Here is a 22,146-nt window from a genome sequence, read left to right on the forward strand (position 1 = left end):
AGCCTGTTTTATTTGTAAATTCAAAGTTCAAGAAAATGAAGTCATCTTTATTCTCCACGCCTGCCTTAGCTTTTCCTTAGCTGTAGTCTGAGTATGCAGACACAGCAGCTAAGGTTGGTCCAGAGGAAACCAGCACAGGCTTTTTGCCAGCATTTATTTTCTTGGACTGTTGAGCAGCTGCAAGGCGGGGTGCTTTTCCTATCTGCTCCTCATCTGACTAAAAGCCTAAAAATGCTTTAGCAGCTAGATCTGGGACTGGCTCTTCCGGTGGGGATGGGAACTGCTCTGCCCCACCCCACCCCTGCTCTGCCCCACCCCACCCTGCACTGCCCTGCCATTAGGAAGTTCATGGCTTCAAGTCAGACAGCAGAGGGCATGGGTGCTTCAGACAAAAGGAAACTGTCTGAGACCAACTGTCTGCCATCCACTCTTTTTCCTACTGTTGAGTGAATGAGGGTGGAGAAGCTCATTGTTACCTCGTGCTTTCCAGTAGCTGGGTTTTTACTGTGCCCTTAGAGTAGGTAGCAAGATGTTGCCTGCCCTCTATGATAGAGTTCTTAAACAGACACAACCCCGCCCCCGGCCCCAGCCCCAGTTCATCTTCCTCCCAGCCCTGACATCCTCCGGTTAGTAAACAGTGCTGCGTGCATATAATTGTTTTCCACGTCTTCTCTGGATGTTCAGTGGCAGCTGCTGCTTTCCTAATTTTGAAAACAAACAAACAAAAAATGTCTCTTGATGAAAGCCATTGGAAGAGGTTTTTTTTGTTTTTTTGTTTTGTTTTGTTTTTCCAGCCTTGGGCTAGTTGGAACTTTAAATTCTGTACTGAATGGGGTCTGTACCTCGTTACCTTATGAAGCCAGCAGTAAGCATGGCCAGTCACCACCTGCTCTTGGGGCTCTGTCTAGGGAGGCAGCCTCCCTTCTAAATATTGGAAATGTTTTAGACAGGCTGGTTTTGTATCTCCTCTGCTGCCAGGGCTATTTGGTTTAGGCTCAGGTGGGTAGACCTGCTTCAGCCCAGGTCAAGGGCAACAGTGTGGCTCAAGGTGCCCTGTTTTTGAACTCTGCTCCCTTACACTCCTGAGCCTATGCTTTCTCTTTCTCCTAAACCAGGTGAACTGTCTTGAGCCCCATCCTCATCTACCTGTTCTGGCAACCAGTGGCCTAGACCATGATGTGAAGATCTGGGCACCGACAGCTGAAGCTTCCACTGAGCTTACGGGGTTAAAGGATGTAAGTGGCTAGCTGAAGATGTTCCTTTCTACTTGTGCATGTAACTGTTCCCGTTCCTCCTTGTCATAGGAAGGAATAACTGTTGCTCAGCTCTTTAGAGGCATCGCTCTAATACTATCTTCTACCTTTCTCCCTGCTTTTCTGGGGACAGTCCTGAGTTCTGAAGTGCTTCTACTTAGAAGGTAGAAAGCATCTTCAGGAAAAACTGTTTTACATTAAAGCATCCAGCCTTCTCAGTGGCCAACCTTGGGCATCCTTTGCTAGTCTAATCTAGCTCTATATTAGCTTAGTGATAACTCAGCCCTTCTCCCAACCCCAGTCTTGTTGATGAAGCCCAGGGTTTGTATTCATATCCCTTCTCCCAACACTTTTGGGTTCCAGGTAATCAAGAAGAACAAGCGAGAGCGGGATGAAGACAGCTTGCATCACACCGACCTGTTTGATAGTCACATGCTGTGGTTCCTTATGCATCACCTGAGACAGAGACGCCATCATCGGGTAAGCTTCAGTTGGAAGTGGGCTCCCAGGGACTATGCTTCTTTAAAGAAGGCTAAAAAGTTTCACAGCACACTTCTTACTGCTTTAAAGAGGACTGGAGTGGTCTTGGTTGGGTGTGCCATCCACTGGCCTTTATCCCCATTAGAGCAACTAATAGAAAGGAGGTGGTCTGTGATTTTTGCCCTCTGTCACCATATGTAGAGAGGTAGCTCTATAGGTACAGTGGCTGGAGGGTGGGGAGAAGAGAAGAAATACTTGCTCAGCGACCTGTGTTACCTGCCATGCTAGAGAGGGCTAGAGCAAGTCTGAAGCACACACCTTGTTATGGCGGATGCGGCCACACTCCTGCGTAGTAGTGTCTGTGGCTGCTTCTGTGGTGCAGAGACAGCTCAACGGCTCCAAGAAACCATATGGCCTAAAATATTTGCCCTCTGGCCTTTTAAGAAAAATCTGAGCCAGGTACAGTAGCAAGCACCGTAATCCTAGCTACCAGGGAGGCTGGGGTAGGAGTGAAAGTAAACAGGTCACCCTAGGTTATTTGATTTAGAAGAAAAAATAAGTTGTACTGATCCCTGGCCCAATCTAGATCTAACAGTCTTGTCCTTGATCCAGGGCCGTTACTAACAAGGATTTCCCATCCTACAGCGCTGGCGAGAACCTGGGGTTGGGGCCACAGATGCAGACTCGGATGAGTCTCCCAGCTCCTCAGACACATCGGACGAGGAGGAGGGCCCTGACCGAGTGCAGTGCATGCCATCCTGAGGCCCCAGACTTAGGAGGGATGGGCTGGGGCTGCCAACCCGATCCTGCCTGGGCAACTCTTTTTCAGTCCCAGGCCCTTACATTCAACAGAAATGCACTTTGGACTTTTTGTTTAAATAAATGAAAGATATCTGAAGAAGACAGAGCACAGGAGACTGAACCGGCAGAGAGCCCCTAGAAGTGAGACATGAGACCGAGCCTGGATGCGCTTCCATGGGAGGTGCCAAGGACTCAGAGAAATGGGCCTCTCCCTGAAGCTTTTTGTCAACTGGCTTGGATAGGAAGTGGGGCTTCTTTTTCTTTAACCTCCCTTGTTTCTTTTGGGGGTGGGGTGGGGGGGTACAGTACCAACAGGCCAGAGAGAAGGCTGGGAATGCCACTCTCTTTGGTTTAGGGTTTCACCTTTTTTTTTCCTTTGTTTTTTAAGAAGTCTGACAGTTGTGTTGTTTTTTGCCCAAGCAACCACGTCCCATCCCAGGATCCTGTTTTTCTGGGAAATCCTTAAGAGCCCCCAGCCATCCCAGCACTCTTCTCTCCTTTCACAACACTTACTCTCTGACCCTACCACAGTGCTCTCTCTTCACCCAGCGCCCCCTAACTGGGGTCTGGGATGGGGACTGAGGAGATGTGGGAGGGCCAAGAGGCAGAAGAACAGGACGAAGTTACCTCTTGGTTTTGTTTTTAATTGTTCAGTGGCAGCAATTTCCCTGTCCCTATCACTGTTAGAGGCCTACTTTTATATCTATAAATATATTAAAAAGCAAGTTAAACTTGGATGTATCAAGTTAAAATTATTGTCAGAAGTTTAAATACCTATATATTCTCTATGAATACAATGCAATAAAGGGGCTTGAAGGAGAGTGAGCCAGTGATGCTGAAGAGGTGACGTGGCCAGCTGGATGATTCATGGTTGCCGTCAGAGCCTAGGGCTTACCTGTAGCTTTCCCAAGGCTCAAGGATGGAAAGATAGTCAGCTGTGCCCATCTCTGCCTCAGTGCTGAGCTTTAGAAAAACAAGTTCCTCTCAACTTTGCCTCAGGTCTCCTAATTTCCTTAAGTCTTGTGGGGGCTCCCAAGATTGCTCCTCTCATTAGAGGCTGGCCTGTCTTTAAAACATGACTGAAGTGTGACTTCAGGAAGAGGCGTCACTGCTGCAGACCGTCTCCTGGTTCTGTGTATAACAGAAAGCACACTTGCCCCCCTCCCTTTAGCTGCTTGATTCTTTAAGCATTCGACTCCACACCAGCTCCCTTCCTAATGGAAGGATGAAGGGAGAGCTTCCTGGGAATCAAGGGACAAGCCAGTAATTGGAGGATTTATTCTGGTGCCTGGGCTTGGATCCCTGTCTCCAGCACTGGCCACTGAGTATGAAAGTCCCTGTGGAATTCTTACCCTAAATGCTTGTGCTGCTCTTCCTATGCCCCCGGTGTTCACAAGGTCCAGTCAGGAATCCTGCATCGTGGGATGGCTGGATTTGACCACACTGGGCCAGGAGGAAGTGGGAGAGAGTGGAGGGTGGTACCCTACACACTCTTTCCTCCTGACCCCATCCAGCAGCACAGACCAGACGCCAGCTCCTGGGCTTCCTTTGTGAGCGGGGAGTGTGTGGAAACGGAGTAGTCTTATGTCCTCACTGCTAGAGGGATGACGAGGTGGGCTTAAAACCATGCACTCTGGAATTTGTTGTATTTTTTCTCAGTAAAGCTTTTCCCCTGACTGCTGCTTTGTGTGGTATGTGGTCCATTTATTTGTGATAGAGTACTTTTGTTCCTTCCAGATGCATGCTTGACTTTGCTCATACTTAAAAAGTGAAGTCTGGGATATGCCTCTTTCTAGTGCTTGAGCCATAGAAGAATGTTGTAAGGGAAATAGGTCTGTTAATGTCAGTAGTACTTAAGAGACGGGGCACATGATTTGGGGGTGTTTTCCTAGTCTGTACTGCAGTGAGTGATAGTAGGGAAACATTGCTGCACATGCCCTCCCAGTCATTCAGAGCTTCCCAACTCAGTGACCCACAGAGATTCTAGAATCAGTCAGGTACAGTACAGTCAGTCACCTTTATTCCAGGGTTAGAACAAGGCCGTGCATGCTGCAGACAGGGGAGCACAGGCTAGGAGCAGCCTCACAGCAGCACAAGGGTAGCAGGGTGGGTGAGTGTGTTAGGACAGGTTAGTCTGTTTAAGGTTTGGGTTTTGCCTTACAGAGGAGCTGCTGAGAAGCACCCTCTCTCTCTTCTTTCCTCCATAAGGAAAGTGCCGAACACCCCAGATGGAAGGATGTTACCCATAGTTCCTTTCTCCCAGTTGTACAAGGACTTCTTATCTTAAAGGAGATGGCCAGGCAGGACTCGGGAGAATTAGGAAGGACCTTTAAGGCAAAACTGGAGTCTTGGAGGTGTGAGTGTTAAGGCAGGTGTCTGCAGCAGTGGCCAGAGGAGATGGGCAGACTGGGCTCAGCTAGGAATTGAGGGTGCTCTAGCCAATCTGGCTTCAAGGACCCTCTTCTGACAGCCAGTCGTCCCCTCCCTGTGAAGTTTTGCTCCCACATCCTAAAAGCTCCTACCCTTCAACTTTCTCTAAATTGTCTCTTAGCTCAAATGTAAATGTAATGTTTGTTGTGGTTGGTTGAAATGTTTTCTTTTCTGTTTGGACTTTGTAACAATTTGGCTCTGCCACTCCCTCTCTGTGGCACCCCCTCCTCCCGCTCTGGCCTAGACAATAAGTTAATGCTAAGAACCACAAGAAAGGGCAGACATGGCAGTGCGGGTTTAATATACATATATGTAGAATATATATGTACACACAGTTAGCACGGTCAAGATGGGGAAGGGCGTCTTGGGACAGGAAGGAGGCTGGGTTCACTCACTGGACTCTAGTGACTCGGCTGTGTGGCATCCACAAACCCAAATGAGAAAGGTTACCAATTCCCTTCCTGGATTGAACTGGGGTAGTAGTCAGTGCAAAGGAAACACTGTAACTTATTTCTTGCTTGGTGAATTCTAAACTAGAGGGTGGGAAGGTTGCCTATAATACTCTGTAGGTTGTGGGCAGGTTGGGGTTATAACCTAAGGATCTCACTCTCCAATCTCCCTAGGCTCCGGGTCAGTCTATCCAACAGTCTGTATTTAGAAACTGAGGAGCAGAGAGTGGGCCAGTCTCTGCCTGCATCCCTAGCTCAGGCTCAGTAGTGCATGGTCCCAGCATAGTCTCTCCAGAGCAGAAGTTGGGGGGACATTAAATGCTGGCTTCTCTATTGGGGTTTGATCTTTGGGACCAGGAAAGGATCGAGTGGTCTTCTCATTAAGATTTCTGGCTCATCCGCATCCCGGGGCCCATAACAAGGGCATAAAGGAGGGCCCATTGGCACGCAGGGCCTCAGCCTAGGGAATAGCGGGAAGCTGGATTCTGACCAGTCCAGCATAGAGATACAAACACTGAATTCTGGCTTTTCTTTGCCCCTTACCAGGTGGAGGTTGAGCAGCCTCTTTACCTTCCTTCCCCACTGGTTCTCTTTAGATAGAACCATCTCTCCCATACCTCATCTTCACCATAGCTCCTCAGTATAGGAAAATGCAGGTCCTTTCTGCTTCCATAAAGATGTGGGCGAAGAGTGGAGGAAAGGGGAGGAGGAGGGATGTGCCAGTTTCTGTTTACATAGAAAAAGCATCCACCTCCCCCTACAGTGGGGGGAATTAAGCTCCCCTCCCTTGACTCCAATCCCCTCGTGAGGAGGAGGAACTAGGTGAGCTAGACAGACAGACAGCCAGAGCGTGCGCACACGCACACACACGCGCATAGTAAGGGTTAGGACCAAGTTAGTAAATGGGTACGGAGCAGGGGGTTGCCCTAGCCCCTCCCATTGAGGATGGGGAAGGGAGTGGTCTGATGAAGATCCAACCTTCCTCCTCTTCCTCCCCCTTGCTCAGGCCTTCTTTGGTGGGGGAGCCAATTTGATGATTTCTTCTTCAGAGGGCTGCCGGATAATGTCTGAAAAAAACAAAGAGGGGGTGTGTCCAGGGATGGAGGTTGCCGGGCAGGCCCATTGAGCATTATCCTTCTCTTCCCCAAATTCAGAATGACTTTCCACTCTAAAAATAGAGTCAGACAGGGAAGGCAGAAGTAGAACTACATCAGAGGTACGGCCACTTACCTTTGTACTTCTTGGCACTGGGGATACGGGTTAGCTTGGTGTCCAGCTCATCCTCCTCACTGATCTTCAGCACACGGGTTCTGTAGTCAACCACCATAGTGAGTAGGTCAGGACGGCGGGATATCTCAAAGATGTGCTCAATGTAGGAGAGGTTGTCTGGAGGAAGGCAGCTAGTGTCAGAGCTAGGCTTGAGAGGTCAGCTTCTACCCTGTCCAAAACTGAGTTTCCGACATTGGTTATAGGAGGGGACAGCAGTGAAAGAAGGGGCTACCAAGCCAGTAAAGGAAAGTTTGAGGCAGCCAAACACGGTTGAGAGGATTACTCCGTAGAGGGACAGGTGTTTAGCCAATGAGATCTTCTAGGAAATATAAACGGAAAATACAGACTTTGGGCTAGATACCAAGTCCATCCTGGGAGAAGGGACAATAGAGAGGCTGCCTTCAAAACTACCTACACCCACCCTGTCCCTTTTCCACTTTCCTTCCAAATGAGAAGAAATCCCAGACACCACATGGAACAGGAAGGTGAGATTTAGGGGCAATCAAAGAGACATTCTGAGCCTAGTAAGGAAAGTTAACTTAAGTGAGAGAAAGCACCAACACCATCAGGCTGGCTTAAGAGTACCATCAGATCATCTGGTTCCTGTCCTCTGATGGTTGCAATAGTCTTAACTAATAGGTCCTCCTTCGGCTTTCCTCCCTGCTGTCAGACCAACCAGAATCCTTCATAGAAGGACTCTGGGGTGACTTCACTTTCACACACCTGTAACGCAGCTACCTCTAACCAGACCCAAGATTTTTTAGCCCAGCTACGGTGGACTGTGTTTTTTATTTTGCTTAACAGGTTCTCTGGGTTCTGCCTTAGACATCCCATTTGCTTTGGTGGGCAGTCTACTATCATCAGCAACTTGGGGGGTTGGCTCTCCCCTTTCACGGTGAGCCCTGGGCCCTCTTGTTAGGCACACATAGCAAGTCCTTTTACCTGCTATCCTGCCAGCACTTGGGGCCCGTCTTACATGCCAGTTGACCCTGCAAGCCCCAGCTGCATGGTGTTGCTCCCCAATCCAGCATCTCCCTCCCACCTAAAAGGCAGCAGTCTCTAGAAGAGCGGTCTTAAGTTCTACCACTTTTAAACTGTGTGTTTCCGCATGCTGTTACACCCGTGATGATAGCACGGTCCTGAGAAACAGACTGTACTGATAAGGCCCGTAAGAGAAACCTGTCTGACAACTCCTGTCCGGAGGGCCCCGTGCTCTCTCGGAGCAGATCATTTTACCCCGCCTGGCCACGGGCTTTCTCTTTGGGTAAGAAGCTTGCGTTCCTTTGTATTTGCTCAGTGAGCAGAGCCCCCTCCACCACCTTTGTCCAGCTTGTTGTGGCTCTCCAGGAAGCTAAACCAGGCACTGCCTGTGGTGATCTCTTCACTCTTCTCACTGGGGATGTCCTCCTTGCAGGCTGACTTGAGCTGTTCCAGATCCTCGAGGGTGATGTTGTTGGTCAGGTCCTGAAGGAGAGTCCCGTACTCTGCCATGACTGGAGGGGAAGGCGATAAAAGGGAGAGAGCAAGCTGAGCTTAACTGGATGGGGTCTGCGTCACTCACTTCAAGTACTTACCTGAGACTGACTCCCACCCCTCCCCCGCAACATGCACACACACTTTGTCCCGCCAGGGTACCTCAAGTATTTAGGAGAGTGAGCAGGTCTGGAGGAGCCAGCGTGAAGCCTAGAGTGATAAGTCATAACCTCCCGCCACACACACACACACACACCATACACAATCTTTTTCTTCTTTTTCCCCTCCCTTAACAGTAACCCTGGCAACAGCTCCCCTGACTGAGGAGGCGGTTACCATGGCAACATTCTCCAGACTTTCTTGCAATCTCCCGAGTACCCCCTCCCCAATTGCCCCACCTACCTATAACTCCCCCCCACCCCCCGTCACAGGCTTGCCTAGCAGTAAGAAAGGAACTGGAAAGGTTGGTTCAAGCCCATGTGTCCCACCATTCTTCCCCAGAAGCAAAGGGGTCCCTCATTACATCTTCCCAGCACTCCACTGATGCTTTTGGATATGTGCCTAGTTACTTGGCCTGATGGGTGCCTGCCCCTCCATGCTTGCTTCTGCTTTAGAGATTATTAGGTCGTAGGGTAGCCGGGAGCAGTGGGCCACCCCCACCTTTGTGGAGCCCATTTTCTCCCCTGATAGTTTACTGGGCCTCAACTCAGCCTTCTCTCCTAGCCTTTGTGCTGTGCCTGCAGCCCCCGCGCCCAAGAATACCAAGCGGCTGGCTCTGGCCCCCTGCCCAGTTCCCAGGCAGGCTGGGTGATGGGGGGAGGGGAGTTTAGATGTAGCTTTCAGAATATGGCAGCAAAGGGGGCTGCCTCTGATACTACCTTGAGTCTGGCCTCCCATAGGCAAGTCTAGATCTGACCTCGCTAGGCCTTTGTACCATGTCTTTCATGATCTTTAGTTGAGAAAGGAGACACCGAGTGATAGGAACCTGCACCAAGATAGGAACTATGGCAAAAATAAAAAGGTCAGACTTGGGACTGGAGAGATGGCTCAGAGGTTAACACTGGCTGCTCTTCCAGAGGACCTGGGTTCAATTCCCAGCATCCACATGGCAGTTCACACCTGTCAGTTCCAGGGGATTCAACACCTTCACACAAACATATATGTGCAAGCAAAACACCAATGTGTTAAAAAAAAAAAAAAAGCCTTTAGAACATGGATTTGATAAAATGTAAAACTCCAGTGGTAAGCTAAAATCAGAGATCTGAGCATAGTAACGTAGCCTGTAATTCCAGTACTCGGGAGTCTGAGGTAGGAAGATTGCTGCAAGTTTAAGGTCAGCCTGGACTACACAGCAACACCTTTTTTCTTATAAGGACCTGCTTTCTGCAATAACTATTTTTTTTTTTTCAAAGTTCAAGGCCAGTTTAGCTACCCAGAGGGCAGCCTAGGCTACATTGGGTCCTTAAATTTTTTTTTTTTTTTTTTTAGATTTATTTATTTATTATATGTAAGTACACTGTAGCTGTCAGACACACCAGAAGAGGGCATCAGATCTCATTACGGGTGGTTGTGAGCCACCATGTGGTTGCTGGGATTTGAACTCATGACCTTCCGAAGAGCAGTCGGTGCTCTTCCCCGCTGAGCCATCTCACCAGCCCTCTATTTTTTCTTTATAGTCAGAAAATGAAAGCACTAAAAGAGTAAACACATCATAAACATTCTGTGGCTAGACTAAAAGGTGGGCAAGAAGCCCAATGGCCTTAGACCTGACCACCGCTGCCCATGCACCACCAACCCTGAGCTGAAGCTGGAGGATCAAAAGGGGCCAGCTTGTCAAACCTGTTCTCCTTGATTCTAGCCTCAGCTGGAGGGGGACTGAGGCAGAGCCATAGACACTGCACAGTAAGTTTGGACCCAGAAGTCCTTATTCCCAGCCCCCTACGTTGACCAGAACAAACAAGCCATCCCTGGTGGCAGGCACCGTGACACACACAAACAATGAGCCAGACAGCGGGGCCAGCACGACCCCCAGAAGAATCGGCAGGAAACATTTCGACTTGCACACCCAGGTGCCACCAGACAGAAGGGCCCAGCGGTGGTCCTGCCAGGCAGGGCCAGGGACAATGCTCTCTGACTGTCAGCACCAGGAACCATCTCTGCCTGGAAATCTAGGTCATAGCAGCAAGCTCTGGAGCCCAGCCCCGCCTCCACTGATAATCCTAGGGCAGCAAAGGGGGTGTGGGGGAAGGGCTGGAGGGGGCTGGAAAAGTAGCACAGGCCGGAGACAGGAAGACCCTGCCCCAAAATGAAGCACTTGGGGCCAAACCCTCCTTGGAAAGAGTTTGTAAATACGAGAGCTGCCGTGGGAGGAAAGTGTGTAGCACTGTGTGTGAATCTCTGGGGAGGAGTTAAGATTTAGGGCTCTGGATCTAAAACACAGATCTACTAGGGTGGTAGGCGGGAAGGGATTAATGTGTGTAACACACACACACCCACAGAGGTTGGGGGCAGTAGGTAGGAGCTTTCCAAGAGTAAAACCTACAAGAGGGCCCTAGAGAGGAATGTACAAGGTGGCTAAAGGGAGCGATGGTGTGTACCGTGTGGATGTACACGCGGGGATGCACACGCGTGAATGTTGCTGGGTGAGAAGAGGTATGTGGAAGACACCACCGTAGGTGTGTTTGGATGTTCTGGTAACGGAGATCAGTGCAGCACTAGCTGCGAGCCATACATATGTGAGCTGTACATTTGTATTTGAGCCAGTTAAGAGTATGCAAGAACACTTAAGAGAGACTCACATCCAGAGGGGTGAGGGGAACCTACAGTATGACAGAAGAGAGTTGGCCTTGGGAAAGGCTGCACATGAAGAATTCAGTGTATGTGTGGTGTGTGTGTGTGTCTGTCTGGAGGGGGTGGGGGGGGGACAAGCACAGATTCCACAAGGCTGAAGGCTCCACTCAGCTGTTACCATAGCAACCTCAGTTCAGGGTGCCCCACCCCCCAGTCATCAGAACAATGACCCTGCCATGGGAAGTGTGAGGAGTGCTAAGGGCCAGAAAGGCTAGGGATGGGGGCTCTTGAGGGAGCAGAGAAGGAATCATCTAGCTACCATTTGCCCACGGCCAGCTGTGGAAGAGGCAAGGGCAGAGAAGTTGGGGGACACTTTTGAGGGTGCAGAATCTCCTCCGCATGGCTTTCAGGTTTCCCTAATCAGCTGCTGTTATCCCTGTAGCTGGTCAGTCTGGTTATGGTGGGGCTTGGCGGAGCTTGCCTTTTTTCATCCTCATCAAAGATTTAGGATTTGTAAGGGCCTAAGGAGAAGTCTCCTCTCCTGGCTGTGGAAAACTCCCATCTCTGGAGCACCACCTCAGGAACACGGGGCTGAGGCCATTCTTGGGACAGGATACCAGGGCAGGAACTGAGAGCCGAGGCCGCCAGGAAGTTAATTCCTTTCCCTCCCATCTCATTCTGTGTTCTGTTCACTGCTTCCTCACACCTCCCTCCCTGCCTCTCCCAAGCTGGCTCTAGGCATAGAGCCTTGACCACCTAGAATGCTGGGGAAGGAGTTTTAGGGAAGGGCTGGGAAGCCAGCAGACAGAAGCCCCAAGTGTGCTCAGGAGCAGCCTCGCAAAGGGAACCACCTGTGGTGGAGGTGGCAGCGCCACAATCACTTCTGAGCATTTTGACACTGATGGTGGTGTCGCACTCTGGTGGATGGGATGAGCCCCCTTTCCAGAGCATTTGGTTCCAGATAGGAAATGTAAAGAGGAAGCCTGAGGATTAGAAGTCACTCCTTCCTCTACATCTGCTACAGCTGCCAAAGGCCCAGGGGAGGAGGAGCGATCCATCTGATCACAGATGCAGAGACTAGAGGGTCCCTTTACTGAGCAGGAGGCCGACTCCTAGGCACTCATCTCAGTCAGCCAGCCTAGTCTCAAGTTAGGAACCGGAGGAAGTAATCAACGGAAACAGGTGGGAAGGGCGTGAGCAGGGCTGTAGCTATTGTAATCTCAGTGCTATCTGGGCCTCAAATCCAGAATAGCCAGCAGTGTGTTTCTTTCAGTATCTTAACGGACTTCTTCCCCCAACCTTTTAATCTAGCTTTGGGTATCTCAGTAGACACTCTTCTTTCTTCCTGTAACAAAGAAGAAGGTTTTACGGTTCCAAGGTCAGCCTAGGAGTAGGGCTCCCAAATGTACATCGAAAAAAACTGAAAAGCAGGTTGCCTCTGGGAAGGGCAGGGGCCATGCCCAAGATGGAGGCAGCCAGAGATAGCAGGCCTACGACTGGGCAGGGCAAAACAGGGCTTGCTGGTTGTGAGCCGGGATGGGCCCTGTGGACTAGCTAGCTGTTCATGTTTTCCCAGCTCTTCTTTTCCTCCTCTAGTTCCTCTCTCCCTGGTTGTTTTTTGTTTATTTTTCTACCTCTTTCAGCTACTCTTTTTTTTGGGGGGGGGGGATTGACTTTTTTTGTCATTTTGTCTCCCACCCCCTCCCACCTAGGAGGACCAAACCCAGGGCCCTGGGCTTGACAGGCAAGCACTCTACCATTGAGCTAAAATCCCACTCCCTACCCCCACCCCCCTTTTATTCTTCTACTGGGCATTCAGGCCTTCCAGCTCTTCCTACTCACTCACTCCATTTGGCGGTAGCCATGGATACATTTGAACTTGGTAAGACTCTGTGTCCCCACCTAAGTACCCGGAGCTACCGGTAAGGAAGAGATGAGCCTCCCTATGGAAAAATAAAAGGGTGGGCTGGGAGGCACTGAATGCATCCTGCGTGGCTACTGACCAGCTGGCGGAGATGGCCATCTTGACAGTGTACATGAAGATTTGTGTATGTGTGTGTGTGTGGGGGGGGGGGTACAGTGTGGCTCTGTGCCCTTATGTATGACAGCGTATGTACACCTGCCGAGTGCAGGTGTCACACGAGTAGTAGGCAGCCAGGGAAGCTGGCAGTCTAAAGGAGGCTGGCAGTTTCCCCACTAGAGTGTTTAACCGCAAAGGGAAAGAGCAATTAACACTAATCGCTCTTACAGCCTGGGGGTGGGGTGGGGGTGGGGGGGCAGACACACAACCTAGAGAAACAATATACAGCCTGGGGGGCCAGACACACAACCTAGAGAAACAAGACTCAGATGTTCCTAACTCCCTGCTTTTTCACCTTCCCTAACTTGGGACTCTCTTCAAGCTCCTCTCCTGCACTCTTTCCCCGTTCCTCTGGACACCTCTTTTCCTTTTCTTGTGGCTCTCTGGCCAGATCTCTCTGTCTTCTCACACATTCCTCTCATTCTCTCTCCCCCTGACTTGGGTTCCATCCTTGGCTGACTCATCCTATTCACCCTGTCCCTGGCTTCCACTCCTTCCTCCATCCTTTGGCCATATTGATGTCCAGACCTCTAGCCACTCCCAGGTACCCTGTGCTCTAAACTGGCAGTCAGCGACCAAGGTCACAAAAAGCCCCTCACCCAGGTAAGAGCACAGGCTCGCCAGACCTTGAGGTATTGCCCACTAAAACTGTAAAATCTGGGTGTGTTTATGGACAGTGGTCCTTTCCACCCACTACTCATACCTTAAGAGGCGGTGCTGGTCAAGGAGACTTCACATGGGAGGTGACAAACGGGTTTGTGGTGGGTGGGTGGATGCTTAGCGCAGGGATGTTGTGATTTGGATTGTATGAGAGGATGTGTGTAAGTCACATGGGTGTGTGTCACTGTGTGGTTGGCTGTCTTTTTTTTTCTTAAAAGGTGTGTTTGTGTCCCTGTCGGTTTTGACACGGATTATTTTAAAAAATGAATTAGGGTCTTCACATTGGCTACATCATTCCTATGTACCCCCAGATCCTTTCCTCCGCGCAAGCCTCCACCAATCCCACTCTCCTCAGACGCAGTAAACTGGGTGTGAGAGTGCCCGAACCAGTTGCCTGCTGGCTGCCGGCTGCCGGAGGAACTGAGGAAGGACTGAACTGAACCTGGACTCCGGTAGAGGCGAGTCCGAAGCTAAAGCGAGGAGGGAGGGGCGGGAGCTGGCCTGGCTCGGCCGGCTGGGCGGGAAGCAGGCTACATCCTAATCCCCAGGCCCCATCGGACTCCCAAACTGCTGTTCAGCACGGAATGGGCGGATGAAGCCACGCTGTCTGTGGCACACACTAGTCCCTGGATGCATCAACAGAGATGGACCCCAAGGAGCCTGACACCGTGGACCTGTCTGAATCCTCAAGCTCCCCTATTCGTCCCCTGAGTCCGGGATCGTGACCCTCCAAACCCAGACCCCAGATGTGTCCTCCCCGCGACACATCTCCCCTCTGCCCCTCTCACCGCCTCCGGAGCTGAGAGCTCAGGGTGCGGGCACTCCCGGGTCCCCGGTTCCTAAGCAGCGTCTGGAGCCTGCTCCTTGGCTCCTGCCACCGCTGCCGCCGATCCTGCCGCCGCCGCCTCTTCCGCCCGTGGAGCTGAGCCTGAGCCCAGCACCGCCTCACCCCACCCGACTGGCCGGTGATGTCAGAGCCGGGGAGGGGCGGGGGGCGGGGAGCGATGAGGAAAGGGGGAGGGGAAGCAGGAGGGGACAGGGGCTGGGGGTTGAGGTTCTGGAAGGCTCCTAGGATGGGGAAAGGACGAGGATGGAGCATGGGCTCTTCCTCTTCCCTTCAACTGTGAGACGATTCTTGTTTTTTCCCTAATGGGTCACTTCCCTGCCCTCTGACCTTTGGATGATCACGATGGCCAGGACCCCCTGGAAGGCAGATCAATTTGGATTGGGGGATTTGGAAGGCCTGTGGCTTCTGGGTTCTCTTAGCTACTTCGCTTTGGTGTTTCGAAAAACCTCCTCCCTAGCCTTATAGATGAGAGAATCAGTAGGAAACGATCAAGTTTATCCATGCTAGGAATAGAAATGGGACAGGGGCAGGCAGCAACAGGGGAATCTCTCACTTGGCCCGGAGCCATGATCTCTTCTGTATCATAGCAGCTGGACCCCTGTGTTCCTCCTGCCTTTCCCAAATATACCCCCCACACACACACCCCCACACCCCCACACACTATGATGTAATTTTATTTTCTGGGGGAAAAAAAAAAGCCATGAGCTCAGCATGCAAATATAGACAACAAAGCCACACTTAGCTGTCTCCTGGCTCTGTCCTTCTGCCGAGGCCCAGTGTGATAATTCTCACTTCCCCTACACCTCGGGGACTTTCCTCCCCCAGATTCTCTGCCAGGCTCAAAGAGGGAAGGGAGAATTGGAGAACCCACCACCAGCATCAGGGGTTTCAGCTCAGCTCCGGAAGTGTCTGACCCCCGAGAGCGGCTTCAATGTTTGCACACCACCAGGAACACCCCCATCTTGCCTTCAGTTACAGCTGATCAGAGACCCCTCCAGAAACCTCGGATGAGCCCTTCCTCTCTTGGGGGCTATACTTCTGGGGGAAGCAGGTCCTGGTCCTGCGCCTTAGGTTTTATATGTAGTTCTTCTCCTCTAGCATGGCTGCCCATTGCCCCTTTGAAGGTAACTAATATACCCCCAGCATTTGCTTTTGTTTTTCGCTCTGTGCTGTAGGGTCAGAACCTATCTTGTTGACCCAGCTTTGAGACCCATAGTGACTGCACACTTGCGCACAGACATGTAGCATTTACATGAGACAAATCAGGCAGAGCAAGACACAGAGAATGTGGACTTTATACTTGCTCTGTTTCCTTAGACAAATTAAGTCCATAAAGTTAAGGACCAGTGCTCACTTCATAGGGCTCTTCTGAGAATCAGAAATAATATAATTTTTAGGGACTGGTACCAGATAGGTGCAAAAAAAATAGTCAAAGGCACTTAGTCTAGTATCTTGATCTATATGAAGTAAACCCTATAATATTTTTCTGATGTAACCCAATTACCTATTAGTTATCCATTACATGTGAATAGATTGATTAACCATTTGGTTTCTGTTTTATATACTTCTGCAGTTTTCTCTAAGAATACTTCCCGGATTTGACTGTGGGGAGTGAAAACTCTAATCTCAGGGATCATTTTTCTATACTCAGACATCCAATAACTTTACGCTGCCTTAAGAAAAACTAATAGTATGCATAATATGGTGGTATACATACACCTGTCATCTTATGACTTAGAATGTTGAGGCAGGAGGATTCCCAGTGATATCCTATCTAGAAACAAAAACTATGTCTCCTTATTTAGAAGCTTGTTGGGGAGTTTGGTCCTTTTGTGCTCCTAACGTACGTGTATGTGTGTCCTCCCATCTCAGCCTGTCCTGCAGAGTACACGAGTCCCTTTCATAGAAGCCCGGCAGGTCTAAGTCTAGGGGAGGCTACTGGTTCAAACAGCGGCAGTGCCTCCTCATAACCACAACCACCACACAGGGCCACGTCCTCCCAAACTTACTCTGCTCAAAACAGTTTCTGACGAGGAACAGGGCTCCTTGCCTCTGCTTTTACATCGCCTCTCCTCCCTAAGTCTATCCTGGCTTTTACTACCGAATGAACGTTTACCTTTCTCCAGTTCATAGGAATCAGCTCAGACATCTCTATAAAACAACCCCATTATGCTTCCCCAACCTCATGGCCACAGCTTGAATTTCTCTTTCCTTTCCAGACCGCTGGTGTGCCTGCTAATGCTCTTGAGGTCTGTTTGTGTGTGTGCTTGTTTGCTTTGACTGGGATGTCCCTGTCCTAACTCCTTTGTCTCCAGTCAAAGCCCATCCTGCAGATGAAGGCCTGGAAAAGGTTTGTTTCCATTGTGAAAGTCACCAAGCCCATCTTGTTGTTGTTGTTGTGTGTTTTTTTTTTTTTTAAAGATTTATTTATTTTATATATGTAAGTATACTGTAGCTGTCTTCAGACACCCAGTAGATGGCATCAGATCTCATTATAGATGGTTATGACCCACCAACCATGTGGTTGCTGGGATTTGAACTCAGGACCTTCAGAAGAGCAGTCAATGCTCTTAACTGCTGAGCCATCTCTCCAGCCCCCGTTCTGTGGGTTTTTTGTTATTTATTTTCTGAGACAGGATTCCTCTGTAGACCAGGCTGGTCTCCAGTTCACAGAGATCTGCCTGCCTCTGCCTCCTGAGTGTTGGGATTAAAGGTGTGCACCACCATCATCCAGTTTACCAAGCCTTTCTTCTACCTTGTTTTTCCATCCTTTTCTTAAACAAATATAGGACAGTTCTTTACATACCAGGCCTTATGAAAATAGAGCAAAAGCCTGGGCTCTGCCCTCAGGACTCAGGTCAGCAGCTGTGTAACTGAAGAACTGCAACAGTGCATTAAGTACAAGAATGAAGTACTCAGAGAGGACAGTGGGACCACCGAAGGAGACAGCAGGACCATCAGAGTCTGGGGAGACCTCACTAAGGACAGTGGACTCCGTCCTGATGTTCGAATAAAGAGCAGCTGGGAGGGCGCTGTTAAGGGGCACATAATCAATTCCATTCTGCTCTGCTATTCTTCAGTTGTTTAGGGTGCTTGTCTTAACTTTTCAGGCAGACTAGTGAGCTCAAGAGCAGGGACAGGCCTGGCACTCTCTGTTCTTTCAGAGCCCAACAACAGTAGTGGACAAACACCATGTGTTCAGAAAAGGCTTGTTGACTGGGGGGTGGAGTGGGGTGGATAAATATCCAGGCTTCCCTCTGCTAACTGCCTGGTGAGAGAGTCCTAACCCCACTGACCAGCCCTCTAACTCATTCCTAACAAGGCACCCACAGTCAAATCTCTTCAACAGTCACCTCCCTCCTCCCATAAGGGTGAGACTTCATCAACAACAGACACTTGCTCATTCTGCCCCAGATTTCTTTATTAAGGCCTTGCATTTGACCCAAATACATTAACAGGAGATGGCTAAGATATACCCCCTAACACAGTACCTCCCTTCCTCCTGGCCAGGGTCAGGACAGTCAGAAAGGTTTTAAGATTTGAGTAATGGGAGACTGTATTATAGAAGGGATAGAGAAGAGTTGACAAATAGTTAAGTATGGGGAGTGGCGGAAGAGAGACACATACAGATAAGGTCTGGGATGAGAAGCAAGTCAGAGAAAAGAAGCAGGCTGGGATCTGAGAAAAAGCAGTTCCTTTCCTCATCAGTGAGGGAGACCAGGATCTCAAGCACCCTGTATGTAGACCACAGTTGGCCCTATAGTAGAGAATAACCTAGTGTCCCAAGGAGCTCGGGGGGAAGTGCACGGATGGTCGGAAGGTACATGTAAAGACCAACTGGGGCTGGTATGTAGCTGCCACAGCAACTAGTCATCGTCGTCGTCATCGTCGTCATCATCATCATCGTCGTCATCATCATCCTCTGTGTTGATTTCGCCCTCCAGCACGTCCTCCAGCCAGTCCTCGAGCTCCTCAGCAGAAGGCAAGTCCTCCTCGTTGTCCATCTCCATCCATATGCTGTCCGCCTAGGTCACGGCACAGGTAGGGGGTGGAAGGTAGACTTAATACAGAGCTGGACCTCCCCACCCCCCACTTACTGGTCATCCCCTGTCCCTTCCTTGCATCCTTCCGTGGTGAGAGAAACTATTCTGGTGAAGATCAGAGTTAGAATAGTGGTAAATGTGAGCAGGAAGAAAATGCATTGGCTAGAGACTTCCCTTCTGTCTGTCTTCTTTACTGCTGCCGCACTGAGCTCCGGGAGCCATACATCTCTACCATATCTGTGACGTAAAAGCAGTGGTGGCTCCTTCTGGCCAATACAACCAAGCCAGAAACTCTAAGATTCATGGATTTTTATCAAATGATTTCCTAGTACTAGCTTTAGCGATTTCTAAACTCTGAAAGTGTATTTTAAAAAAATACCTGCCTGTTCCTAAACCTGATTTCACTTTTTTTTTGCTGTCTTTTTGTTGTTCTTTTTTCTTTTCTTTTCTTTTCCTTTTTAAGGTATGCTCTTGGTGGCTCACACCTTTAATCCCAGCACTCCAGAGACGGATGTAGAGGCAGGCAGATCTTTGAGTTCATAGGCCAGCATGTGCTTTTGCTTTATAACCTTGGCTGGCTGGCCTCTCATAATTGCCATGTATCTTAGGCTGGCTTTGAACTCACAGCAGTAGTCCAGCCTCTGCCTTCCCACTGTGTGTGCCACTGTGCCTGGCTTTGCCTTTGACCTTTGATGATCACCCGTCCCCCTCAGTTTGGAGACTCGTATTTGTCCCTTATTGAAATCTCATACCCTCCATGGCCTCCATTGTAATGCTACTTTCTCTTAAACTCTACTCCCAGTCTCTCAAGTAGAAAGCATTACCTTGCTGCCGTTCTATTTACTATAAAATTTACCAAAGCCCACCTTCTAATTAATGGAATACTTGCCTGCTCCATTAGACTGCGAATACTATGCAATCAAAAGCTGCACTACTCAGTGCAACTCAATACTAAGTATTTACTATGTGTTCACCAGAAGATTGCTGCTCTCAAAACGTTCAGAATCTACTAGAAGAGATAAGATGCTCCAAGGCAAGTTCTCAATGCCAGTGAGCTCGCAGCGGGCCGTAGGGGCAATACTTCCAAAGAAAGCACAGGGAAGAACAACAAGGTTGAATTGGACTCTTGAAGAATGGGCACGTGGATCCAGCGAGTGGATGATGCACGTGCTCAGATCATGCATTCCCACCCTACAGGTCCAGCCATTGGACCAACGTCTCCTGCTTTTGGGCCGAGCTTTTTTCCTTGACAGCGGGGTCGTGTCAGAGAACTAGCTGTCCTGGGAAGCACCGGTGCTCAACCTGAGACTACAGCACCCTAACCTCACCCAGTCCCATCTGGTTAGTACTTGGGTTGGAGATGATCTGATACTTAGGCGAGAAGGAGGAAAAGGGGACTCACGTCTGTCACATTGACAACTCCTATTTGTGGAGCTGACAAGTCAATGTCAAAGGTCTTCTCCCAGTACGGGACCAGCTGTAGAGAGAACCAAACACGTGAAATTGATAGAGGTTAGGAGCACAGGGGTTCATACAAGGATGAGAGTCAGCCCAGGAATGAGAGGAGGCAGGAGGAGCTGGCTATGCAGGGAGGGACAGCTCAGAAACCAGACACTAGCAGTGAAAGAGAAACCCCAATGGAAAAGGATGGGGGAGGCAGTCTCTCCCTTCTGAGGAGAAGCACAGAAACCCCTCCTCTGTCCCCGAGTCAGCCTATGGTTGACCTTGTACCTTTTAGCAACTCACATCTCTAAAAAAAACTTTAGTTCCTGTATATCTATCTATCTGTCTATCTATCTTTAAGATTATTTTTTATTATTTTTAATTTATGTATGTTTGTATGAATGTTTACCGTGTGTGTGTGTGTGTGTGTGTGTGTGTGTGTGTGTGTGTGTGTGTGTGCGTGTGTGTGCCTACCTTCAGAAGAGGGTAATGGAGCCCCCCTGAAGCTGAACATCCCCCAGACGTGGGTGCTGAGAACTGAGCTCAAGTCCTCTGGAACAGCAGCAGCTGCTCCTAACCTCCATGCTATTTCTCCAGCCCAGTTCTTACATCTCTTCACATAAGTACTTAGACCTGGCACTCACTCATCAGTGTTTGCCACATTCCTGTTTGCTCATTCAACAATAAACCTGAGATGTTGGGGATTCAGCTGAAAACGGAGCCGTCTCTTACAACATGGGATCTGCTGGCTCTCTGAGTATACGTTCATGTACGGTGTTGTACTCAACTGCTCATCAGAGCGCTGCTTTTTAGCTTTGGCGCATTACCCATCTGCCTCTGCTCTGGGAATCACATATTACATCCCATGCCATTCACTTCCCGTCCCCTTATCCCCTTGCTTAGGATGCCCTCCGTGTCTACAGTGCTCATGAGCAGGCAGCAGGCAGACATCACTCTCTGGATCTCCAGCTAGGAAGTGGGGATAGGAATTTTGAAACAAAGAAGTTGTCCTCGCCCAAGGCCCCACATCTGGACAACCATTAGCAGAGCCTCTTACCAGTGGGAAGTCATCAGGGTCAATCCAGATGATACTGAGATCAGGGTTCTCGGTGTTGTCTTGGGCCACAGCCTTGAGAGTCTCTAAGAACTCATAGCCATCTTGGAGGGACAGACAGGAAAGGGACACAGGAAACAGGAGTCCAGACCTATTTCCCTACCTCCTACACCAACACATTTCAAGCCCTAGGCTGCTCACAAACTCCCAGGAATGCCTTCCACGTGAGGCCTATGACCCAAAACAAATCCACCACCCTCCCTCGGGGCGCTCCAGTGTCCCTTCCTCACCAGGATCGGCTTCCTCTGCAAAGGCCACAATGTGGATTCCATCCAGATCATCCTCCTGTTGGAGGGTGAGGAGGGGGAGCAAGGTTAGAGCTGGTGAAGGGGTGGGGGAGGGGGAGACCTTATTCTCCTCCCGTCCAGCCCCTCGCCAGTTGCTTGAGTCTGACTCCGTAGAGTGGCAGCTTATGTGTTTATGGTGGTTAACTTTTCTAAGGGCACCCTAGGAATCCTGTCACCCCCGGAGTTTGAGTCGACCTTGTCATAGCCACTGTCATGCCTATCACTTAAGACCTGACATGGTCTTTGGTACAGAAACAAAACAAACAAAAGACCAGCCCACTTGCCCCTTGGCTGAGACACCACTTTCTTCCGAGGAGAGGGCACAAGGAGGAACAGGGGGACAGCTGTTTTGAAGATCTGGGTCTTTACCCACTCCTCCTCCCCAAGTGCCTGGTCCTGGTGGTCACTCACCCAGGTCTCATACATACTCTCAGGTTTCAGTTTCCTCAGGGTCGATCTAGGAGAGACAGAGAGGGTCCCTAGTCAGTAGGTAAGGACATCTCCCTCCAGAAGGTCCCCGAAGCTGAAGCCACTTCTGGGTCAGGCCTAGGGCATAAACAGCTTGTAGCCCAGAACAAAGCCAGTTAGCAAATCTGAGCTCTGGGCATGAGGCCCAGACCATTGCCTGACTGCGAAACAATGGTTAGTGGGAAGGGGATGGCTGGAAGAGAGACACTAGGGGCAAAGGTAAGAACTGGAAATCAGCACAGTCTTTTTTTTTTTTTTT

The 22,146-nt window shown here is 49.9% G+C and overlaps 3 protein-coding genes across 5 annotated transcripts in view; 1 reads left to right on the top strand and 2 right to left on the bottom strand.

Annotated features, from left to right (window-relative positions):
- Dcaf8 (DDB1 and CUL4 associated factor 8) overlaps positions 1 to 4,215 on the top strand; it is a 44,789-nt gene extending 40,574 nt beyond the window's left edge. For all 3 annotated transcript variants that reach the window (XM_031389919.1, XM_031389938.1, XM_031389927.1), the window contains exons 12-14: positions 1,116 to 1,235; positions 1,617 to 1,733; positions 2,379 to 4,215. In XM_031389919.1, coding sequence (XP_031245779.1) covers positions 1,116 to 1,235; positions 1,617 to 1,733; positions 2,379 to 2,495 — 354 coding nt within the window. In that variant the 3' untranslated portion in view covers positions 2,496 to 4,215. The remainder of the gene's footprint in view (positions 1 to 1,115; positions 1,236 to 1,616; positions 1,734 to 2,378) is intronic.
- Positions 4,216 to 4,532: 317 nt separating this feature from the next.
- Positions 4,533 to 14,676, bottom strand: Pea15 (proliferation and apoptosis adaptor protein 15). The gene is made up of 4 exons (XM_031389953.1): positions 14,474 to 14,676; positions 8,002 to 8,175; positions 6,644 to 6,799; positions 4,533 to 6,480 (listed from the first exon to the last, which is right to left on the bottom strand). The coding sequence occupies exons 2-4, from the start codon at positions 8,171 to 8,173 to the stop codon at positions 6,416 to 6,418; spliced, it is 393 nt and encodes a 130-aa protein (XP_031245813.1). The 5' UTR covers positions 8,174 to 8,175; positions 14,474 to 14,676; the 3' UTR covers positions 4,533 to 6,415.
- Positions 14,677 to 17,932: 3,256 nt separating this feature from the next.
- Casq1 (calsequestrin 1) overlaps positions 17,933 to 22,146 on the bottom strand; it is a 10,289-nt gene continuing 6,075 nt past the window's right edge. Inside the window, exons 7-11 of the mRNA XM_031389992.1 lie at positions 21,831 to 21,876; positions 21,363 to 21,417; positions 21,076 to 21,176; positions 19,978 to 20,052; positions 17,933 to 18,557 (exon numbers count right to left, since the gene is read on the bottom strand). Of these exons, the coding sequence (XP_031245852.1) occupies positions 18,399 to 18,557; positions 19,978 to 20,052; positions 21,076 to 21,176; positions 21,363 to 21,417; positions 21,831 to 21,876 (436 nt within the window). The 3' untranslated portion in view covers positions 17,933 to 18,398. The remainder of the gene's footprint in view (positions 18,558 to 19,977; positions 20,053 to 21,075; positions 21,177 to 21,362; positions 21,418 to 21,830; positions 21,877 to 22,146) is intronic.

This window comes from Mastomys coucha, unplaced genomic scaffold (assembly GCF_008632895.1).
Source record: "Mastomys coucha isolate ucsf_1 unplaced genomic scaffold, UCSF_Mcou_1 pScaffold1, whole genome shotgun sequence".
Lineage (NCBI taxonomy): Eukaryota > Metazoa > Chordata > Mammalia > Rodentia > Muridae > Mastomys > Mastomys coucha.